Source organism: Heterocephalus glaber, unplaced genomic scaffold (genome assembly GCF_053883595.1).
Source record: "Heterocephalus glaber isolate CG9 unplaced genomic scaffold, H.glaber_assembly_v1.0 deba00000347, whole genome shotgun sequence".
NCBI classification, from domain to species: Eukaryota; Metazoa; Chordata; class Mammalia; order Rodentia; family Bathyergidae; genus Heterocephalus; species Heterocephalus glaber.
In genome coordinates this window covers 6,746,166-6,772,019 of record NW_028258143.1, presented here as the reverse complement: position 1 = coordinate 6,772,019, position 25,854 = coordinate 6,746,166, and the positions used below count along the sequence as shown (strand labels likewise).

Genomic DNA, 25,854 nt, shown 5'->3' with positions numbered 1-25,854 from the left:
ATTTGGATTACTAAACTTTGCATTTGTAGTGTGAAATATCCACTTAAGAGGCAACATACCTAAGATAAAGAAAACAATGGCATAATAAGAACCTGGCTAAACCCTAGTTCTGTTTCTTATTGTACATCCAAGTAAATTTATCTGAATCTCTTTATAAAAAAATTCAAATTATTTGAATTTTTTTGTGAATATTAAAAAAAAATTTGAAACAAATTAAACTTCTAAAATATTGTAAGAATTAAGGACGTAAATATAGAATTTGACTTCCAGCTCATATTCCAGCTGCTATCTAGAATAATAGTGGATGAAGAGCTGAAATTTGGACCTACACAATTATTGCTAAATTTCAACAGTCACTTGAAGCAATTATTTGGTAAATACTCAAGTAACACTATCTTTCCACATTTTTTTCTGCATCCCTACCAGTACACTGAGGGTAGAACTCAGATAGAACATCTATGAATGTCAGAACGTGAGCTCCAGTGGGACTACATGAATGTCACAGTGACAGGACATGGATTAGAGAATGTGATGGAAGGAATTGCAAGAGGTAAGCAAGTTTGAAGAGGCAGCAGAGAATAAGAAAAATCATTGGATTTTGTACTTTTCTCAAAAGGTAATGTAAAGACATTTAAAAGCCAAAGAATCCTGAGATTCTTGAAAAATGAAAGTAGGGAGACTTTGTTACATTATCCAGGTTAGATAATCACCTAAAATATAGTAATGTGGGATCAACTAATGTGGAAATATTCTGAGTCTTATAGTGAAGTAAAAAATCAGATCAATGATGTATAAAGATAGGAAGAGAAAACAAGGGTGATTTCCTCTTTTTCTATCCTAGACAACTAAGTGGGAATACAAGTATTAATAGGAAACAGAGGGGTGATTCCACTTGAACATTTTAAATTGGAGATGCCTATGCAAATGCATGTGGGAATCTCCAACAAAGAACTAAATATAGGGCAAAATTATCCAGAATCATCTATACTGGAGACATGTGTATTTCAAAATTTACCAAAATATTTCTAATTCATTCAGCCAAATATATCCTAATTGGGTCTTTGAATATGAAAAGTGAAGATAAACATTGAAAGCTGGTGATCATTGTTAGGATTAGATATTCAAAATACTTATATGTTGTCACATGGATACTTATATAACATACTTTAATAGGCACCAAAAATTTAAAATTCCGATGAAATGGAGTTGAGTTCTAATCTTTCAAACGTTCCAGCTACAGTTCTATAATGAAAAAGGCCACTGCTTTTGTCAGCAACCAAATCAATCTCCAGCAATTATGATCAACTACAGGAAAGAGCAGGTGAACATTCAAATTTCTTACATGAAAATTAAAAATACTCAGTGTGTTCATCTTTTAACAATATCATCTACAGAAAGTAAAGTTATTATAAAAAGCTGAAAATTTTAATTATATCAAACCTTACATCAGAAAAAATATTAACTGGCATTCATCTACACTAATCAATACTTCCTATAGTATAGATATTTATGTTTCTAATTGTAGTAGTTCAAAATGTCTATTACTAAGGGCTCTATGAGTACAGACTAATTTGAATATTTACATAGGCATGCTATGTTGTGGGTATCCTTTAAGCCTTTGGTCCTGGATGAGGGTGGAATACCGAAGAAAGGAATTCTTGACATTTTTGAAAAGTAAAATATGTGCTCCTGCATATATACGTTCCTGCATAGAGTACCTCCATGAGCTGTCAGAAAAAGTGACAGTATTTGAAAATATAAATTCAGTTCTCTCTCTCTCTCTCTCTCTCTCTCTCTCTCTCTCTCTCTCTCTCTCTCTCGACAGGGTTTCATTATGCAGTTCAGGCTGGCCTTGAACTCATGGCAGTCCTCCTGCCTAAGCCTCCTGAGTTCTGGGATTACATGTCTGTGCCTCAGTGCTGGGCTTCCTAATTTCCTCTCACAGTTAAGTGCACAGCTACTGTGATTGGTTGGAGAATTAGTAAAGAAAAATGAGGCAACTGAATGACAATGACACATCCTTTATATAACTGATACTAATGTGTCCATCCAAAACAGCAACTATGATCCACAGATAGCTCTGTTAAGAACTTTCCCACTTTGCCACGTACAATATTGTACAATACTACTTTGCACATTCTACACATTAATTGAAATGAATAACTCAATATTATCTTTGCCTACTGTTTTTCAATATCTTTTTAGACATATTTTCTGTGTCAAAGTCCTTTTTACTTAGTCACATTTAACCTAAATCCAAGCTGAATTTGTACCATTTGAAAGTTATATCATATAGGTAATTCAAACTCATCCTGTAATTAAATAACCATTTGACTCCTTACAAGTTTTAACTTTGCTTCTTCTGCAGTTTTATCTACAAAAAATATCAATCACTGGTCTTTATGCAATCCATCAGTTCATCTTTTTAAACTCTATGGCTTTGCATATCTAATGGCTCAAGACCATATTAAACAGGAAAGCTATGATAGATTTTAGACACAAACTGCCTTGGAAAAGGTGAAAGTCTTTGAACTGCATATAGGCTTGAGCAGAGAACAAGGAGTATACTACTCAGAAGTGGAGTGCTGACTGGGGGCAGAGACACATGTTCATGGGAAGAGTTAATTCCAGAAGGAAGGCGTTAACAGGTGGGAACCCTGCTTTGAAAAGAACCTAAGTTTGTGGCTCAGTGGAAAGTTTGTCGTGATCCTAAAGTAGTCCTGGAACACATTGTTTTTGTTTATGAAATGAATTTGAGTAGGTTTTGACTGTCTTTTAGCTTAATAGCATTTTCTAACTCTGAGTAACATCTTATATATAGAAGAACTTCTTGTAAGGGTACTTGTACCTGGATATCCAAGAGACAGCTCTTCCCTTTCTTATTATATTGTTTGTATTTTTTGTTTTGTTTTAAATTTTCTGCTACTTGACACTTAGATTTCAATTGTTATCATTTATTATAAGCACTAACTTCTAAAATAAAAACTACATGGAATAGTTTTATCAATTTCATTTCTAAATTAGTCTTTAGCTTTGAAATTAATGTTAGGCCTTCCTCATAGCCCTTATTTATTATCCTTCTTAGTAGAAATATCTATTGTAAATATGAGCTAGACAAAAGAGACTTAAACACAATTTATAAACTAATCCATGATTTTTACATCAGTGTTTGACAAACAGAACATATTCAAAATAAATTTATTCAATAACTAAAGAGATATGAATGTTAGGTTTAAATCCACAGCAAAACAGCATACTCAGAAATATGAGTATCTTTTCTAGCACAACAGCCATAAAAATATTTATTCCAAGTAACTTCTAAATTCCCAATCTACTAAGTGTATGTTAAGTTTAATGGTGCATTGTAAAAAAAAAAAAGAACAACAAAAGGAATTGTGTACAGGCATTCTAGAATAATTGATACTAAGACAGTTAAATTGGTAATGGAGCAGATAAGTCTGCTCAGTCTCAAATGGGTGTGAAAACGCAGCATAAGGTTTAATTCACTATTGACAGAAGAATGAAGAATACCTACCTAAAAGGCTGTCATCACTACAGCTTCCATTAATCAAATATTTTCCTTCTGGGCATACACAGGCGGCCCCAGAAGGATTAAGCAAGCAGAGAAATTCACAAGCTAAATCTGAGCAAGGATTAGGTACTGATGAAAATGAAACAAAAGAAAACAAAGAAATGTATAAGTATAGTTACAGTAGATTTCATAAACACAAAGCTAAATATGCAAAATGATTAATTAGCAATGTTGAAAACACAAGTCACATCTCTTTTTACAGAGAATATCTAATTTCAATGTTATCATTATCTTCTTTAGGTGAAGAAAAATTACTACCCAGTACCCATCATTAATGAGAAAGTTTTCCTAATTATGCCGTCAAAAAGAGAGAAGAAATTGTTCAAATCCATACATTTCACACTTCTTCTGACTAATTATTTAGAACCTGAAGTACAATATAATATTCTGCTTAACAGCAAAGTCAACTCCTGCCTTTGGGAATCTTACTTTTAGATTAGATATTCAGAGGATTTTTTAAACAAAAACAAAAACAACTTCCCTTAGTATTTTCAAAGGTCTAAGATCCATATATGTTTGTCAGTTCACAACAGAAAATATGACTTTCAAAAACGTTTTGGTCTGTGTTCCTTTCCATCTGGAATGAGTATGTACACATAAGTGACCCATCTGGAAGGATATGGATATATAAATGGCTGCCATACATATCTATTTTCAAATTTCTATTTAATGAATGTTATTTTTAGTCAGAAATGACTAATAGCCTTCCCTAGAGATTATTTTATTTGTGTGATATAGAAATGGTATATAATTAGCTGAATTTATGACTGTGAAAGGGGACTTTCTGGAAGAACCATTGTTCAAATGCCTACTATATTCAGGCCAGGGATTTATTTATTTATGTTCATTTATTATTAATCTGGCAACATCTGACTATGCCTATGAATCAGATGAAAAAAGGAGATGAGATGTAGTTTCCTTGTGTTAGCCTTGGCACCACACAGAACTTTATTGATAAAGAGCAGAAAGAATTTTCACAAAATTTCAGGAAATGTTTGTAAAAACATACATTGTTTGAATGTGCTCCCAAAATTTATTTGGATAAATGTCAATTGTTATATTTCCACATAATTACACCAAACATGTTAAGAATTCCTTTACAGTTTACATTTATTAATAAATCTTACACCATTTCTTGAAAGATGAAATGAATCATGAAGACATTTAATTACAATGTCAGCCATGTTTTTTGTTTCTTTCTTCTTCAATGTGGGTTGATATTTTTGCTATTGTTTTGAGGTGCTAGGGACTGAAATCAGAACCTCAAGCTTATCAGGCAAATGCTCTATCATGAAGCTCCAACTCTAGGTGTTCAATGTTTTTAAAATATATGTTCCAAAGATTTTTGCCAAGATAACCTATTTACCTCCTCTTTTCTAGGAGAAAGAGTAGTAATAATAAATCAGAGTAAATACAACTTCTGTGCAGAATTCTCTTGAAAAATTTTAAGAATGGAATGTTAATTCTATCATAGTTACTTCATTATTAGTAATAAGAATCAAAATTGCATCATTCATCTTCAGCTTCACAAGGTTTTACTCAGAATTTTAGAAGGGCAGAATAATAATTTTTGTAACAAAGTCAATTGTAATTCCAAGGAAACACAAAATATACATACATATTATTTCCAAAATGGAAATTTGCATTACTGGTATATTGACTTTTGTAATACGAAAAGTTTGGTGATACCATAATTACGCTCACCTAACTTACCGGGATTAAGATACAGAAAAAGTATACACATTTAAGAATTGTATACAGAATCATTTACCAATATAGACAACCTTATAAAATTTTATACTTACAGTCTAGTTGTTTATAGCGATGAGATATTAAAACACCTTTTGTTTTATCAACGTGTAAAGCTAGATACTCTACTGAACCATGGCCAAATTTTTGTACTCGAAATACACCATGTTTTGGCCCTGCTCCATATATATAATCTTCAAAGATATCAATCCTATGTGGGTGTAACAAACCTGGAATATTTAAAAGATGAGGTTATAAAATTAATAGATGTTCTCAGACATAGAGAAACAAAGTTTATTCAAGATCATAAAGAAAATCATATTACTTTTTTTAAAGTCAGAATTGGAATGCTTTTAAACATTAGCTGTGAAGTTATTAGAATTCATTGCTTGGGAGTAGGGATGTTAGAGATGCCTAACACTTGCCTCAGAACAAAGAAATCAATGTCAACATCAATTTGATCACTTTTGCCATCACTTATCATTTGCTAGGGTGCAGAGTAACCTTCTCTGCTACACAGATGAAAAACAAAAGAAAAGCCTAAATATAGGATAAATTTATCTGCAGTGCAAACTCAGTTCATAAAGCTTTCAGTATGTTTTCTAGATCAATTTAATAATCATATTAGATGATCTGAATGACTGGTTTAACAAGAAAACATGAGTTAATTTTTTAAAATAAAAAATAATTTTGTCAGTATGATAACCAATTTTAGGAACAGAAAAAAGAAATAGGGAAACAATACCTTCCACAAGAGCCTAAAAAAATGAAATACTTAAGAATTAACCTAACCAAGGATGTGAAACAACTCTATAAGGAAAACTATACTACTCTGAAAAAGAACATCTAAGAGGATATCAAATAATAGAAATATATCATCTGTTCTTCCATAGGCAGAACCAAAATATTTAAAGTAGCCATACTTCTAAAATGGTTATATAGATTTAATGCAATCCCAATCAAAATACCAATAACATCTAACAAAACTGGAGAAAGCAATCCTAAAAATCATATGGAACTAGAGGAGACCTAGAATAGGAAAAGCATTTCTGGGCACAAAGGAAAAGGCAGGCAGCATCACAATCCTGGACCTCAAGTTATGCTACAAAGGTACAGTGATAAGAACAGCATGGGGTTGGCAAAAAAATCCCCAAACTTATTGATAAATGGAACAGAATAGAAGAAACAGAAACCAGTCCAGGCACACTCGGTTATGGGATCTGCAACAAAAGTGCTGAATCCCTTCACTGGAGAAAAGAGAACTTCTTTAACAAATGGTGCTGGGAAATCTATCTACCTACATGCTGAAGATTGAATACAGACCCACATTTCTCATCATACACTAAACTAAAATCAAGACAGATCAAATATCTCTACATTAGAACAGAAACATTTAATCTGCCGGAAACGAAAAATAGGTAAAACTCTTGAAGACATAGGTGTAGGTAAAAAACCTTTCTGAATAAAGCCTCAGGGCACAAGAAATACTACTAAGAATCAACAAAAGGATCACATTAAGTTAAAAAGTTCTTGTACAGCAAAGGTAACCACCAACAAAGTGAAGAGACAACCCACACAATGGACAAAGAAAATATCGCCAGAGACTCCTCAGACAAAGGACTAACATCTAGAATATATAAAGAAGTAAAAAAAATAAATCCCCTAAATTTAAAGAACCACCCAAAAAATGGACATCTGAAATGAATAGACACTTCTCAGATGAAGAAATAAAAGTGGTCAATTAATACATGAAAACATATTCCACATCACTGGTCCATTGAGAAATGCAAATTAAAATAACATTAAGACTCCATCTCACCCCAGAAAGAATGCATACCATCAAGAAATCAACCAATAACAAATGCTGGTGAGGCTTTAGGGAGAAATGGACCCTTCTCCATTGTTGATGGGTGTTGCTGATACAAGCACAATGGAAATCAATATGGAGATTCCTCAAAAGACTGAAAATAGAAATTCCATTTGACCCAGCTTTCCCCGTTTTTGTTATCTTCCCCAAAGTATTGAAAACATCGCACCAGAGTGATAGATACATACTCATGTTTATAGCAACACAGTCCGTAATAGCTAAATATTAGAAACAGCCTATATGCCAATTGGGACCATAATATTAAGTGAAGTAAATCAAATATAAAAGCTTGCATACTCTGGTTTCTCTTCAGATCGTATAAATCTTTCGCTTTTTACAAATATAAAAACTTGAACATCGTATGGTTTCCCATATATGAAAAAGCTAATATATATACATTTATATATAATATTTATAAATAAAGTATGAAATAAAAGATAGCTAATAGGACAAAAAAGAGAGAAAATTTATTGTATTGTTTCTGCTCTTGGTTTCGAGTTTCACTCCAGTATTGTTGGAGAGCTCTCCTTTTGCACGATTTCCATCTCTCTGGATATGTGCAGTTCTTTATTATTGATATGAGCATAGTCTATTTTAAATTAAAAAATAAATAATTTTGCAGAATAGGAAAAATCTATGAAGCACTTAGGGCTGCCTAGATTTAGCGGGGTGGGACTGAGAGATGATAGCTCCTGGTTGAGTGTTTTTTGGGAGAGATAACAAAAATGACCAAATTTGAGTATGGTCATGGTTGTACAACTCTGTCAATATGCTAAAGTCTACTGAATCATTCTTGTTAGTTTTGTAAATTGCATAGTAGGTTAATTTGGTTCAATAAAGCTGTTATTTATTAAAACTAATGATATATGGCAAAAAAAGAAGAAATAAACTGCCAAGTGGCAATCCTTCACATTACAAGATGGGCTGAAAATAATAGTGACCATAAATTTTCACATTTGATGACTATTATTTTAAGACATCTAATCAAAGGAATGAGCAATATAACTTTTGTACTGAAATGTGTAAAAAGTAAGATGACGATATTTGTATTTCCTAATGACTCAGAGGTGTTAAAGCACAAAAATACTTATGTCTATGTTTTTCTTCATTGTTTCTTAAATAGTAGCAAAATACATATTTAAACTGAGACAAGTAAAGTTCATTATAAATAAATACAGGAATGTAGATTTTTCTTCCATCCTGCTTCACAGATTCAAAAAACCATACACATTACACAAAGGTGCAATAAAATTTTGATTGAACTATTTTACTTCAACTTCCCTGTTCTTAAAAAACAGGAAGCAAAGCTACATTCATTAAATATGATATGATGATATAAAAACTTTGAGTTTATATTATGAACAATTTGGGATTGGGAGACAGAAAGAAAAGAAAGGCAAAAGGAAGAAATAAAATTGACTGAAGGTGCTGACAGTCTGGAAAGGGTCTCCAAGGCACAGAAGAGAGTTAGAAAGTGAGATTAAAAAACAGGAAGCGGACAGAGAAGCAGAAATAAAAATGGATTCAGAAAACCAAAGAGCACATCTAGATTCTTGGTCTTTGCCGGTGGAGATAAATTGTCATCTTTTTAATGTGAAATAAGAAGAAAAGGGGCAAAGGGGAAGGGGAAGTGGGAGGGGTACAGGAAAGGAAAGAAAGGAATGGAATTAATAGGAGAAAATGGAAAAATGGAAACAAAGTCTTTGTAAATAGGGAGAGATGGAGGGGTTGAAGGGAGGGCAGGGGAATGGGGAAAAAATAAGAACCAAGAGAGATTATGTAAAGGTGCAAATTTCCAACAATGCATGTCATTATATTGTATATCTAAAATGTACCAATAAAATTAATTTTAAAACACTGCTATCTTTTCATACCTGGCTTTTCACTTCAATGAGGATATCTTTCAATACCAATAATTGTTATTTGCTGTCCCTGCTGTTGGAAATGAAAATTAATATTCTCATGTGCTATTCTTGAGCACTTGATATGTCTGCTCAGAATGGTATAACTAGAGAAAAAGCAGAATAGATTTCTTTCCTCAATCTTAGCAAGAATGGCACATGATTGTCTGAGTCAATGATTGTCTAAGGTCTTCTGCATTGGCCTTTTTTTTATTCTTGTAACAGTGAAAATTTTAATTAATATAAGAGCTGCAAGTTGAAAGTAGAATTTAAGGAAATCTAAAATTCAAAGCTTTCACATATATTTATGTGTTATTATATAATACTATCAATAACAACTAAAAGCCAATGCAAACAGTATACCAACCTTGTTTGCTGCTGACAGAGACTACTGAATCAGAGCCATCATAAAGAACACTGCCAATAATGGACAGCTCAAAGTCAGCCCAGTATATGCGCTCAGTAAAATGATCCACAGCCAGACCTGCAAAATAACACATACAAATGATGGAAGGAAATTTGAACTTAGTTAAATCTACGTTTTCTTTAATTTTTAATACATAATTATGCTAATATTTTCTTCATGCATCACAGAAACTGCTCATTGTGCATCATGATACTATAGAAGTCAGGAAAAAAACCTATCTCAAACATATGTGTTCACATTATATAGTATTTATTTTTAAAAACTGAGTAAAAATCTTACTTCACAAAGGGAAAACAATATTATTTCTCCTTTTTAAGCCTACTAGTTTCCTAATTATGGACTCTGATAGTATTTTACATGGTATTTCAATTTTTGCTTTTACACTATACATGGAAGGAATATTTAAATCATTATCAAAAATTGTTTAAATTGATTTGTTGTGGTTGGTTAATTTGGAATGCATTCATTAAGACACAGTTCTCAGAATATAAAAAACTCATGAACTTAATCATAAGATGGAGATATTTGGAATTGGTCTACAATGTTATTGGGGACCTTTGCAGGGATAAAGTTCAAAGATTGATGTGGATAGGCCAGGGATTTAGCTCAATGGCACTGCACCTGCCTTGCAAGGGCAAGTTTGATCCCCGGTACTGAAGAAAAAAAAAAAAATAAAGAAAAGGAGTGATGAGTATGGTAGGAAAGAACGAATAGCAAAGTTCTTAACTGAAGTTCTACTGATGCTTCAATTTTTCACTCTAATAATATTCTGGCAGACTGCTTTTCTTCATTTTCATTGTAGGATTTATTAGTGGAATAACAGTAAAATAAAATAGTACGTAGCAAATTATGTTCTTATATTTATTTAGGTCTTTTGATTTTATAAATATGACTGGAGTCCAGCCAGTATCTTCTTACAAAATTACCGTCAACACACTAAGATTATAACGACACTAAGTCTATCTGAGAAAGTAGTTTCTTTACTTTAGAAGAATAAGATCGATGATATGAATTCTATAATCAATCTTCACAGCTATAGATATTTAATTTTGCACTACAGATAGTCATTAGATATGACATATTACATACTTTCAAAGCAAAATGCAATTAAAGGACATTTAGCGGGTGAATGTTACACAGCTGCCCAATTAGAAAATTCAATAAACAGCAGAGGTACAGCTCAATGTCAAAAGTAATGGAATGAATGGTATTTTTGTGTTTGCTCTAAACGTGTATTCCTGTACAGATGGGCTAAGACTGAACTATCCAAATGAGAAAAAGTAATTTGTGAATAATTCTCCAGTTCATTGTGGAGATCCAGCACAAATGCAATCATACTAGGTATAAATATTGCCCCTCAAGTAAAATATAGAGATGTACCATGTCCAATTAGCCTCTGAGAAATGTTTAACCAATTAAAGCAGGTGGTTCTTGCTTTATTAGTTTCTGCTCAATGATTAATTGTCTATTTGGAGTTATGTTTGGAGTTACTTTGCTTCTTCAGGTATAATTATGAGTAACATGAACCATAAAATGATCCTGTTTCCTGCTGCTGTCACTATAGTTCAGAGAAGTTGTCCAATAAAGATCGAAAACAGTTTTCTTTCTCCTCTTGAACGTAATGCAATAAAGAAGTACATTTGCAAACCTCTGCCCAACAAAATTTGTTTTATATCCAAAATATTAAACTTGCTAATCATGGAAGAGAAGAAAATAAGTATGTGAACCAATTTGTTGAAAAATATCATTTTTCAGATTCAGCAGCATCAGAGAGTTCTAAAGTGATATATATTATTGCATTTTTAGGCTTTGCTTGCCTGCGATATAATTACCTTATCAGCTCTTGTCACATTCTATATTATTGAACATAAATTATATAAGGGAGTTTTTAGATGATTGGTATTTATATTATAAAAATCCACAATCAGTGATTTTGATTTTTTTCTTAAGATCTTTAATAAAAGAAATAGTCTTTTAAGTTAATACAGAATCATCTATTTTACTGTGGTACTGATAAAAGTTGAGTTCATACAAAAGAACAAGTTCATGCCTAGCTTTAAAATGTCATAACTTTTTCTTGTTAAATAAAAAAATAATAAAATTTTAAAAAATCAATTCTTAGGAAGATCTTATCTGAACTTGAATAGGCAATATATAGAAACAAGTAAGTAGAAGCACAAAAATGTAAAATATAATGATATTCTCATTTTAATCAAGCATAATGGAATCACAATTTGAAAGGTATATAAAATAAACACCTGAAATCATTATACATGATAATGCACTAATTATGTAGTCATTGTCTCAGTACTATATTTTCCATAACGAAAAGACTACTATTACATTTTACAGATATTTTGAATCTCATTGCTGAACTATGAACTATTTTCAAGGTGATTCCAAAGATTTTCCTATTTCCATTATAGTCTCATTTTTAGGAAGAGGGATCCACTTTGAGAGCATAATTTTAAATGAAATAAGTTTAAAACCAAAGCATAGATATATGAGAAACACAAAATATGAATAAAGAACAAAATAGTAGATAGATAATATGAAGAGAGATCTTTTGCAAGAGGAAGGGGGTCGAAAGATGGAGGGAGAAGAGTATAAAGAAGGGGAAGGGGATGAAAAAAGACTAATATGTTTTATGCATATGTATAGAGGTCCCATGTGGAATGTAATTATTATGTACTGAAAACTTGCAATAATACAAAATAAAAATTAAAAAAAGAAGAAAGAAATCGGCAATATTCTTGTGAGAAACGACCATATACCCAACATGATATTAAAGAGAAGACTTAGAAACAAATATAAATTTAAATCACTGTTTTCAGAAATAGAGAAAAGGATTGCATATATTTTGTTGTAAGCAAAAGTCAAGATTTATAAAGTAGTAATAACCAGCAAGTGTGCACAGCCATGTTCCTGATTGAAAAGGTATAAAGAGGGGCTGAAAAAACTGAAACATTTAACACTACATCAGATTTATTTTCAAAACTTGTGAAGAGTATTTTTGAGATAGGTTTAGGCCAAGGCAGGAGGGAGATTTAGAATCTTAATAAGAGACTCTGTCTCAAAGTATGTAAAGAGTGGCTAAGGATATAGCTAACTGTGAAGGCTCAGAAGAGAGAGAGAGAGAGAAGAGAGAGAGAGAGAGAGAGAGAGAGAAAGAGAGATCCTGCTATGCCAAAAATTTATTCTGCCCAACAAATAATACCATTGTGCACACTGACAGAATTCCTTCTCTTTCCCATTTTCTGCAATCTCTAGTAACCACTATTATTTTGCTCTGAACTTTTAAAAAAATTCTCCTACTGGAACAGGAAATCAAATCCTCAGACTACCACTCCACTACCACTCCACTACCTTTAGCCCATTTTATATGATTTTGAGGCAAGGGATCACTTAGGCTGGCCCCAAACTTTCCATCTCCCTGCCTCAGCCTCTCAAGGAGCTAGGGTTATAGGCAAGCACCACTACCAGTGTCTTCCCTTCTCAACTTCTATGCAGTTTTTAAAATCTGTTTATGATTGAGATCACTTGACACACTGTACATTATAAATATGTGTTTATATTCTGTGTTGATCAAAAATTACTTAAATTTAATGTTCGTTATAAAGCAAGTGGACATGAGGTAAAGTAACAGACTTTTACATGTGTCTTTTTAATTTCTTTTCAAACAGAATTATAATTAATATATGATGATAAAGTGAATAAAACTAACAAAATATACTAAACAAAAGGTTAAAATGTAGATAAAAATATCAGTGTTAGGAAATTATGATGAACAATATATGAGACAGTTATTCAATGCTTTACCAGAGCACGTGGCACATTATTTTATAATTATTATTAGCCCTAACATACTTAAGAAAATTCATACTGGCTTTAACATTTTATTTAAATGAGTCATTAAAATCATGTGTCGTGAGGCAAATATCATTCTATTCACTCACACATGAGAAAATTAGTGTTCAAAAGTGTACTCAGGTTTTGCAATTTAAATTCAAGCCTATGTAAGTGGAAGGCTTGTCCTCATCTTACTGCCCCATACAGTTGCTATGTGAGGCACTGCCTGTGCCAATGATGTATGGCACCTACCTTTTGAAATTCTTCTTTTGGCTATGGTGACAATAAATCTCTAATGGATTATTGCTTAGATACACTTGGAGTCTTCATTTTTTTCTCTTAACTTTTCTAAAGATAATCATCTCACAAAATGCCTTTCCCAAACTTTTTCTTTATTGGACATGACCTCTTGGATCTGAACTCCGATGACATTATAAAGTATGAATTAATTATCCCATTTGGGAAAAATTCCACTTAATTCTGACTATGCTTTTTTTCATTCTCAAGTGTAAACTTTCTGAGAAAAGAGATGGCACCAGGTTCTTCAAGTCACTTGTAGTGCTGAGCAGTGTGGACCCTTTTAACACTATTTCTCCATCCCTTATCCATCTTAACAACTCCAGTAATTAAATACAGCATCTGTTTTGTCTGCTAATTCTGATGAAGACAAGTAAATGGCATTTAGTGAATATACAACATTTTTAACAGAAAGAGAAGGAAAGAAGGAAGGAAAATAGAACATATTTGTTTGAGTGCTTTTGAATTACAGACTTCTTATTCTTCTGGAATAGATTTTCCCTATCTCTTTTCTCCTCATATGCACTGTTAAATCCCACCATAGCAATCCTATTTTTTCATGTGTACATCTTCCCCTTTCTATCTCCATTTTCTAGCCATATTATTCACTGCTCTCTCTAGTTAAGAACTGGTAATGGCAATCACCTACTTTCAGTCTCTGTGTCTACTCATCACCTTAAACCAATGATACCAAAAGAATATGCCGGAAAGTAGATCTTATTGAAATCACCAGTTGAGTCAAAAGCGTTCTAAGGTTCATTACTAGCTAACAAATGAAGTCTAATCATACTGGCATCGAAGAGTTTCTAATCCGAATTCACGTTACTTTACACAACCTTTCCCTTTCTAGGTGAACATCAGCAGGTGAAACTCCTGGCTAAGAGCACTGTTGTATTTCACAGATACAACATTATTTTGTGTTGTTTATTATTTTTTCGGTGCTTGGTAATAACTAAAATAAAATTTCAAGATAAATATGAGTTTCATTTTAAGGTCTCCCAGCTAGTAAGCGATTCTGTGGGACTCAAATGCAGGTGTTTGTGACTCCAAAATCATCTTTATAAAAATGTCCTCACATTAGATTATCCACCCACCCACCCTTGAAATGCTAACTGGTCCTTCTAGCTTGAGTTCATGTAATACCTTTCACAAACCTTTTCTCTATTGGACATAATCTCTTACATCTCGACTCTGATGACATTGTAAGACATGAAGTAAGTATCCTGTTTGGGAAAAATTCCACTTAATTCTAACTAAGTTGTTTTTTTTTTTTTCATTCTCAAATGTAGACTTCCTGAGAAAAGGAATGGCATCAGGTTCATCTTTACGTGTAGTGCTGAGCAGAGTGGTAATCCATGGAAGCTGTTCACAATGTGCATTGTAAGAGGCACTGTGGACTGCAGGGCCTGCCCAGACTGCTTTCATAGGCACCAGTGCCCATCCTTGAGTTGCTGCTTTAGCTGCTGAGGCTTCACATTTAACCTCCGTCTCCTGATAATTGTGCCCCACTGACTGGAGCAGACTTACTTGGGAAGTTACAGCCCAAAGGCCGACAGACAGGGTACATCAAAACACTCTCACCTGACTTGGAATTTATGTTCGTAAGCACACTCCTGGAGCTTCAAGTCCGAAGTGAATTTTACATGGGATGGAGTTTTGGTTGGCTCTTTCCCTTTCTTTCTTCATGCTTTATAGGTTTTCTCTGAATAGCATTCTCTTCATAACTAAATTTTGCAAGAATTCTCACCTCAGGCTAGTCGCGGGTACTCTAATACAGCAAATTCTACAAACTGCTGCCAAAGCCATCATTTGAAAAAAAAATATGGTATGGATACTACAATTATGTAAAATGTGAAATCAGATTTTTTACTAATTTTATAACTTTTCTGACAGACTAAAATTAGTTAACAAACTAAAAGTTAAAAAATAAATGCAAAGTGCTTACACAATGAAAAATGTATTTGATCAGATGATGTTGCTTCCCACATTCATGCCCTCCAGGTGCCTCCTTCCCAGATAGAACAGTACCCAGTCACTGTCAGTGCCCTGGTCACGCAGATCTCTACCCTCGTATCCACCACTCTCCCGAACTGCTTATCTGCTCTGAGGCAAAGTAAGCTTCTTGCTGTTTTTGACATGTTAAGCACATTCTTAACTGAGAATTTCTTATTCTGTCTCGATATAAAGATTTTCCTCATATATTTACATAGCTGGCTACCTTTTTTATTCAGATCACACCTTAAGTATCATCTTTCTAGAGATTACTGCTTTGAGAATCATAACTGTAAGTCAACACTAATAATTGTCTATCTCAATTGATGAATGTTTTTCTGTACAGCACCAATAACTGTGTGAAATTATCTAAATGTATAACATTTGTACAAGATAAATTTTAGGAGTGCTAAAACTTGCTTAAGAACTGGTTTCTTTAGTACTGTATCTGGAACTACTATGCATGGCACAAGGTAGGTTTTTCATTGTTATTTATTTTGCCCAAGAAGAAAGCCATGCTTACGCAAATGGAATAATTCTCAAAAGTTTCTCCCTCTCATAAAGAGTAAAAATAATTTAGCAAAACATAAGACACATTAAAAGTTAATGAGAATATGTGTCAAACATAAATTTAAACTGTAAAATATATTATTAAGCACAATATTAAACAATAAAGATGTATATAGACAATGATTCCATTCTTCTCTTGAAAGTGTAGGATTCCTGAGAGTGCTGTCCTCTGCAGATGTTTTATTATTGAAAGAGTGCTCAAGTTAGACATTGCAAGACGAGACAGATTCAGAGAGATAGAGAAACACTGGGTGAGCATCCTAGGTCAAGGAACTGTGAGGGCAATGGCATGCGGGAAGAAATGCAGAAGCAGAAAAACCTGAGCTCTTATGTAGCCCTGAGTTCAGAGTTTCTGGAACAACAGCTTACTTAGGATGCCTGGGAGTGAAATTGAAGCCAGAATGAAAAGAGTCCAGAAGAAAAAGGCAAGGATTCATAAAACTTGTCTGTCACAAAAATTATTTATATGTTGTAACTTCTTTGCCCATGTCCTCTTCCATCCTCTAGTGATGTTACCATCTAACCCAATAACATTAAAAGATATCAATATGACTCTAATTCTCTGCCATAAACTGTCAACATTTTATGCATGTGAAATCCTACTAATACTTGGAGAGTTTTCAGATAACACTGCTTTAATATAACTGTCAGATGACTTGACTTTCAAATTGGGAAAATACAACACGAAATGTTAATGAGTTCCATAAAATCATACTATAAATTCTTTTATTCATTTGTAAAAATGATTACATTGCCAATGAAAGTAGAAAGAATTGTTATGTGCTTAGCATCCTGCTTCATATTGTAGCATTTTCAGCAACACACCATACCTGTGGGTCTTTGTAAGTTCTTTTGTACTAAAATCCTTCTCAGAGTGCCATCCATGGCAGCTTCCTCTATGTGGGAGTGATCCCCGATGACAGTCCAGTACATCATCCTAGGGAGAGGTGGTCAAGGATGTTAGCTGAGAAATGGTGTGGTTATAATCTTCTCTGCTCTCCAAAGCAGGGTCTCATCATCCTACATGCAAGACTCCCCACAGAGTGCCTTAGTACACAAAGCACTGGATCCAACTTACAAAATAGGAATGTCCAAATATGAGACCTTGTGAATCAACATTTCAAAAAGTCTTACATAAACTCACTAAAATTTGGAAATCATTGTTTAATAGGATACCCCCTAGATTTTTATTTGAAATACAAACCTCCTTTTAAAAATACCATTAAAACTTGAGAAGAAAAATTTATTTTCCACTACTTGAGACTATTTTCTTATTATAAAACAATATATGATTTATTATGTATACTATACCAATATGCTTTTTTGATAGGGAAGTAACTATTAAAGAGAAATCATTCTCTCATTAGAAGATACCACATTGTGTAATTCTAGTAATTGAAGTTGCCTATTTTAACTAAGAAACTAATGATTTTATGGATGACTAGGAGCTTCATTTAAAATTTTCCTGTTCTGTTTTGGTCATTGCTTGTAGCTTTACCTCTTTAAGCAAATTAAAGGAAATGTTTATATTAAATTCTTAAATTTGTTTATATATATATAACTTTATCTTTTACTATCACAAATAATGAAAAACATTAATGAACTACATTTAATATTTTTAATTTTGAAAAAATCCAATTATAGATTAACGGTAGTATTTATGTGTTTGTCACACGGGTCTGTTTGTTTACCAACTTATAACTATAAACATACATAGAGCACATTTAGAGACATAAATAAACTGAATGTATAATTCAGAAATCTTTCAGGAGGGCAATGACATGTTTCTGTACAGAATGCAAAATACAGGAATATTTAGAAATCTTGTGACTTTATTACATATTGAATACTTGTCACAGAAACAAAATGACAAAACACGATCTCTAAAAATATTCTTATATGAAGAAATAAAAGTACCAAGGCATTAACCTACCCTCTTTTAGGATGCACAGCAATAGCATAGGGCTCTCCAGCCATATTTGTTAGGAGACGGGTACAGTTGGAGCCATTCAGCTGCCCTACGTTGACTGAGTACCTCAGACTGGTCCAGTGTGTGGTGTAGTAACTGAACCAGTGCATTCTGGAGTGATCGGTCCAATAAATATTTCCAGCAACCCAGTCTACTGCAATGTCCCTGGGCCTTTTAAATTCAGGACACTAAAAGAAAAAAAACAACCCACAACAATATTTTCAAAGAGGAATTAATGTAGTCTTCTGTACTTATGAGATTGTGAGAGAATCCTATGAACCTTGCCAAATATTGTTACAAATGATTACAAAAATATTGTTAATTCTTATTCTTTACACATATATAACCCTATAATTCTTAACTACACAAATCATTAGAGTTTTACCTATGATTGTGCCTCTTTAACACTGCCCTATTAGAACATTTCCAGAATCATATGAAGTTCACATGTGATACCTCCTAGTCAGTATTTTCCTGAATATAACAATAATTCTGATATCTAATACCAAAGATTATTTTAAATGCACCCATATAAGTAGAGTCATACTCTTTTATTACTGACTTTCTGTTCTCAATGTCATGTCTATGAAATCTACACACATTGTTAAGTGTATCCATTATCTATACTTTTTATTGCTGGGTGGGATATCATTGCATAAATATATGACAAATTTGTTTGCCATTATACTGATGATATCTACTTCCATTGTTTATAGTTTCAGTCCATTAAACTAATGGATATCTTTGTTCATGTCTTTAAGTTGGCAAAAATAGTAATTTCTTTTGAAGATTTACCCAATAAAAGAACTGTTCAGCTTTAAGTTGCTCAGCTTGAACAGATATCAGAAAAAAATTACAGTTGGTATCTGTATGAATTATTTGTAGCAACACAGAGATGTACATATTGGTCCTCATCCTCATCACACATAATTTGATTTATGAATTTAAAAAGTGCTACAGAGAGAGTTACCATATATTAATGTTTTCAGCTAAGTTGCAATGCCTGTCCAATAGCATGGGTTTTCTATTTAATATTATATTTTCCTGAATCATTGTGAGACAAAGGTAAAATAATTCATTAGGAAGAGATAGCTAAGAAAATAACATATGTTCTGTACCCTTTAATTAACTTGATCACTTTGAGCAGGAACTACTCTAGTAATTAATTTGACATTGTCAGGTTTATTGTGCATAGCAAAGAGTGAGAAGAAATGTTTAGTGGTATTATATCAAGTATAGAAACAATTATTTGAAAGTGATTGTAACTAGATGTAGTCAATGTGCAAGAATATTTGGGAATGAGGAAAATGATGGTCTTTTAAAACATGATATTTTTATATGTGGTTTTAAAGAAAATTTATTTTAAAAAGCAATCTATTTGGATTAAGTAAGGAGAAACTTAACCTCTCAAAAAAAGCATGAAATGTCAAAATAACAGGTTTGAAATACATAGTTATGGGATTACTGTGATCTCAAAGAAGGGAAATATGGCTCAAGCCGAACAGGTAGCTGACAGTCAATTTTTAATGATCATTATTATAATTGCGTTGAGTGATCTAGCTTCAGAACTGAAACTATAAAATTTTGTGTTACTTTGTTTGCCAACTCTGACAATAAATATTATCCATGTACTTACTAGACAGATATCCCAATTATCTGAATTAAATGTAAGGCATTCTACAACACAGAATACTCTAGAAATATCATATAAATAATATTTATAGATAATTAGAATACAAAGATTTGTCACAGCCAAACCAAAAAATAATATTCAAATCCCCTATTATCACTTAAATTAAGTGTATCTCTTCAGTTTGGCAACATTTAAAAGTAAATATATCACCAAATGACATGCACATGTCTATGTAAATCATAACTTTATAAACATGGAAGATAATGTGTAAAATCACCATTATAAGATGTTTAGACTCTGTTGTAGCATATTTATCATTTTCTAATACCACTAGAACAAACCTTCAGCATGTTAGAAATTATGTGTGAAGCATGCAAGTATTGGTTGTCAAGAATGAGCATAGAGAAATAACTATTATCCTTTTATGAGATACAAATATATTTCCCTGATTTTTTATCCTAATGGTGTCCTTGCCAAAATATGACATAGTTCATGCAAAATCTTAAGCTTTTAGAAGTTAAAACTTTCGTCTTACTTCATGTTAAATAATGAGCTGATTATCTTTAAAGTCTATGCATCTAAACCTGAACCACTGACAATTATGAATATATATTCCTTATGTTTATAGGACAGGCAGAAGTTTGATTTAGTGATACAACTTATTTCAGGTAAATGAGCTGGTGAAGATTCTCCTACTGGCAAATCCTATACGAGAACAAATTAAATTAGGTACCATTTCGGGTCTAAAGAAGATGTGTTAGGGGAAAGGAAAAATCTTACTTTCATGCTAAACAGAAGATATGTTTATGATTATCTACATGTTTCTGATCTAGCTTCTGGATCAAGGAAAAAGGAATAATTATTGTCATTCAAGTAACAACTAAAGTAGTTATAATATGAGATAAAAGTAAAACTATAAGCTAAAGGATAGCCACATATATCATTATGATAGCATCAAGGAGATAGATGATGGTCAAGTAAGGTGATGATGTGGACAGGGGTTCATTCCCAGTGACCCACCACACACTGAATATTCACTGATTCTCAAACTAAAGAGAACAATGCAAAACAAAAAAAGAAGAGAAAGGAAGGAAAAAATAATAAAGAAGAAAGTGTTAGGGGAGAAGAGGTTGACCACAACCATAGAAATTTGGAAAGAGTAAGAACCTAATCACATCAGACCTGTAGTGAAATAATAGAAATGAAATGATTCCTCATAACTTAACCAGGATTCTGAATAGTAACCCTTATATAAGAACTCACACTGAAAAGATGCTGGCTGAAAAGTGAAAGGCAGATGCTCCTATTGTGTCTTGATATTCCAAAAAGATAGTTTATAGAGAGGTATTAAATCAATCAAGTAAGCAAAAATGGGAAAACAGAAAAATTAAATTGAAGTTCTTTCAGTGGAAATGGAAAATAACATGATAATATAGAACAGGAAAGTTTAATCCACCTGATCTCAAAGAGACTTAAAACAAACACCAGAAGTGAAAAGAAACTAGGAATATAAAACTTTTATTTGATTATGTAGCTAACCCACAAGACCAATAAGCCAATAAACTAGACACAAAAATGAAATATGCTACATTGCAGAGACAGCAGGATCATATAGTTACCCTGACAACAAAGGATATTGTTCATATTGTTGCACAGAGTAAAAGGCACATTTAACTGCTTTCTCTAGACAGATGGTGTCTTTCTTAATAAGCTCTCTAAATACACAGGCAAAAATTTAGGGCTAAAGGCATTCTTCTTTGTGAAGATATGTTAGTCAAAGGAATGAGCACTTAAATCTTACAGAAAAATTTACAGCAAATTATAATAAAATCGAGGGTTAATACCTTAAATTACAAATTCTGTACAGTTGTCGATTGTAAGGTATCTGTCACAATTCCAGATTCACTAAATTAAAGATAAAAATACCTAGAGACATTTGTTTTAAAACAGGAAAGAGGAGAATATAGAAAAGAGGGAGTTGGAGCATTTGAACTATGAAAATATTGTCTTCTTGTTAAGAAAATTAAGATAGCAATATATTTTAAGAAAATATAGTTAACACAGGGTAGGGTGGAATGATAGCATATATTTCACTTGTTTTTTATTTTTTCATATTGTTGTACATTAAAAATTTTTTAAATTGCCTCATTTTACCAAAGATAAAGATTTCTTTATATAATTATATGGAAATAAAGATATAAAGCCACTAACAGGAAAGTGTGTGTGTGTGTGTGTGTGTGTGTGTGTTGTACTATTTTGGATCACATAAGATTAAATTTTTATAAACCAGGGTATGGAAATAAAAATCATGACTCCAAAATTTCAGAACATTAGTAAATTATATTGACTAAATAATGTTATAAAATATCCAGATATATATTTCAATTAAATTACTCATATGTCAATTGTGAAATCTAATGAAAATAAAGAAAAACACATATTTAACACCAAAATGTATAAGACGTGAAACTTCTGATTCTTTCTGTGATTTATTTTGATGAACATATTACTTCTGTCTGAGTAATTTTTAAGACTACATTGGTCTTCTTCTACTACATGGTCAACCTAGAACAAACTCCTATTAAGAGAAAAAAAAATAAATAAAGATAACTATGCATAAAAAGACAAAATTTATCTTTGAATTATGGACTTACTCTTGTATGCAATCTTTTTGCTTTCTTAATTGCTTTGCTTTCTTTTTGTTTTTAAGTTTTTATCATGTTCTTATTTTTAACTTACTTCAAACTTACTTCTTCTGCTTTACCCCACCCAGCTCTTCACAAAAGTAAGGCTAGTTCTCATTCACACTCTAAAATAAATAATAGTCTGGGAAATAAGAAAGCACACTAAATTTGGGTCTAGAATAATTTGGTTTAAAAATCTAGTCCTATTTCATTTATAAAATATATTGCATGCAAAATAAAGACTTTGCATGAATGTGATACAGGTTTAGGTTCTAAGCAGTATATTATGAGACATTTTAAAATATTCATTTCAGATAAGTATGCAATTTACATAGGCTTAAGTATAAATCTCATTCTAATTGTGAAGTTTTAGGTTGTATTAAGTGAACAATTTGTTGGTGTCTATTTGAACAATTTTGATAGTATCCTTGTAGGTGACTGAACTGCAAAGGAAGAAGTGAATGATCTTTTGAAAATCAAACTTTAAACAGGCATAATATTTGAGAGATAATTCAAACTGATGTGAGAGCAGGCATTGTAAAATAACATCTGAGGACCAAAGTTATAAAAATTACATAGACTTTAACCTTTAAAATTAACACACCATTTTAAAAATCCAAATTTTTAGTTTTTCTTGAAAATTAGGAATATAGATGCTAAATACATCAAAACTAGACCAACATTTCAGAATACCATGGCTAATAATTTGCTGTTCCTCAATTCAAGTGTATTTGGTATATTCAATTTGCCTCTGTCACCTAGGTTTCATTAATTTATCTTACTTCTATGGCTTCATTATGTACATTGGATATTCCACAAGGAGATGAAAGGATGTCAATATTAATGAATAAATCAGTTATCTACCAGAAAGACAGTTAAGGCATCAATAAAAAATAGAAGCAGAGAAGCAAATGATGATTGTGTGTCCCTTCAACTATTTGGTGAGCATTTTGTGGCTGAACATATAGTATTTTCAGTCTATATGGCAGATGTATGTATATACATACAACCATGGATTAGTTTATCTCAATATCTCTATACAACAGATTCATTCATACTATGAATACATATGTGTGCATATGTGTGTAGAGAAAATGCTGAGCTTTATATATAATTTTGCCAGCTTTATTATAATTAGTTTCCAGTTCTCTCTATTATTATCTAAACAATCAAAATCACCTGAAATAACAAAGCGGTCACATTATATACAGGCTTTCTCTTGGGCATAAAACTGACATTCTTAGGATAATGATCATTCTTGAGCATGTACCCTCAAAGGAAGAGTTGGTTCAATCAAGCCCCATGGTTTATTCCAGGGTTAGCTTTCTGATGCCTCAACAAGATCTGGAACATTATTAATGATAATAATAATAATAATAATAATAATAATAATAATAATGGAATCAATGTCTTCTTAATGAGAATATTTATTTAGTTATGATAATTAAAGGATGTCAAGAGAATAGAAGGTACTAAGACTGTGACCTTGAGAGGAAAAGTTGCATACTTAAACTGAAATATGGTCAATGTGCCACAGGAATGAATAAAAGTGAGTTTGTAAGTGTGTACATGAGTTTGTATGTGAGTAAGAAGGGTAGAGTAGTGGAAGATGAAGCTGAAAACTATGGAGCCACTCAGAAACAATGATGTTTTAATAGAAACATAGTAGAATGGTTTAAGTAGGAAAACATGATGAACTGTTTCAAGGTTATTTTAGTTATCATGTAGTGAATGGCATAAGACAGGAGAGCAAAAGTAAATACAGAAAAAAATCAATAATGTTCTCTCATTTTTTTCCTATTACCTGTCTTTTATTTGACACTTTATTCATATATTTAAATTTTCATATAAGAAAAGCCATGTGATATTTAAGTTTGTTTCTCTGATTTACTTCATTTAATATTATGGTCTCCAGGTGCCTCCATTTTCCTACAAATGACTCAAGTTTATTCTTCATTGTGGCTCAATAGTATTCCTTCATGTGTAAATATCCCATTTTCTTTATCAGGTCATTTGTTGGTGAATATATTGGCCAATTCCATGATTTAGCTGTTATGAAAAAAGTTATTGCAATCCACAATGGACAATGTATCTGAACATGAACCTTGATTTAACAAAATTGTCTTATGTGTTTAATATATATTGGCCTATTTATTTATATCTCTATATACAACAATAATGTATATTATAAATAGTATATTATATATTATACAATAATATCTTATATATTGTATACATATAAGATGATGCTGATAAAATAAAATGAGATGGAGGGAAGGGGAAAATAAAAGAATGGAGATGTGTTCCAATACCCCTCAATGAATGTAATCATTATGCAGTGCAAACATGTACTGATAACAATTTTTAAAAATCATAGGAGGCTTAATTAATAAATCCCAGGGAGACGTTTGTGGAAATTTAATCTAGTTTTTTTTGTGAGACAAAATTGGAGGATAAAATTGTGATGAAATGAATATTGGAGATAGAAAGAGTAAGTTATAATGGCAAACTCTCAAGATCTCATCTATCTAATAAGATGGGCACTTGGACCATCTGCTGAGGAAAAGACAAAACTATTACCAGAAACACTTTCTGATGGTGAAAACATCTTGCACTTGCTCTTATACTCTAGTTTGCATAACATACTTCTAAAAAAGTGAGTACACCAGAGAATCTGGCGTTTGGTACAGTAACAGGGAAGGCAACAGCACAGAAAAGATCATAATACATCATTGATACTCATCACTTTATGAGAGTAGAGTTAGTCACGTTTTTAGAATTAAGTGGACCAATAGTCACGCCATAAAATGTTTAGTCATAAATTTTTCTCCTAACTGACTATTCTGCTACAACAATGGGAAAATTTCCAGTCATAATTCTAAGTTCAGTTAACCTGTGAATAACATTTCACACAAAGGTCAGTCTTTACATCTTTCCTCACCGTGTGGAATAAATTATTCACCATCGTCTGGGTAAATAATGCTATTATCCCATTCACACCAAGCACAACATATATCTCTTCTGATTTACTAGCTATTTATTGCAAATATGAAATCCTATCAGTTTTTGTCTTGTGGATTTTCATAAAATATACAATTTCTATAAGTACAATTTTTACTCAATCCTTGATGTAAATGCTACAATTTTGTTTAATTTAGGAACAGTTGTAAAAATCCATACCTTCAATAAACTAAAATTATATGGTTAATAACATTTTGATAAAAAAGTGTTCATTTTAGCAAAGAATTCACTTATTCACATATTTTATTGTTATATCCATAATTTCCCTGTATAATCTTGGTAATGATTTGATTAAAATGTGAC

General features: G+C 32.1%; 1 protein-coding gene across 11 annotated transcripts in view; it reads right to left on the bottom strand.

Annotated features, from left to right (window-relative positions):
* Window positions 1-25,854, bottom strand: part of Lrp1b (LDL receptor related protein 1B) — a 1,848,437-nt gene that overhangs the window by 86,502 nt on the left and 1,736,081 nt on the right. For 10 of the 11 annotated variants that reach the window (XM_087195526.1, XM_087195530.1, XM_021237129.2 and 7 more), the window contains 5 exons: window positions 18,178-18,401; window positions 17,075-17,181; window positions 9,477-9,593; window positions 5,398-5,571; window positions 3,536-3,661 (listed from right to left, as the gene is read on the bottom strand). In XM_087195526.1, coding sequence (XP_087051652.1) covers window positions 3,536-3,661; window positions 5,398-5,571; window positions 9,477-9,593; window positions 17,075-17,181; window positions 18,178-18,401 — 748 coding nt within the window. Of the gene's footprint in view, window positions 1-3,535; window positions 3,662-5,397; window positions 5,572-9,476; window positions 9,594-17,074; window positions 17,182-18,177; window positions 18,402-25,854 lie in introns of those variants that run through there. The other variant, XR_015445151.1, reaches the window with a different exon arrangement.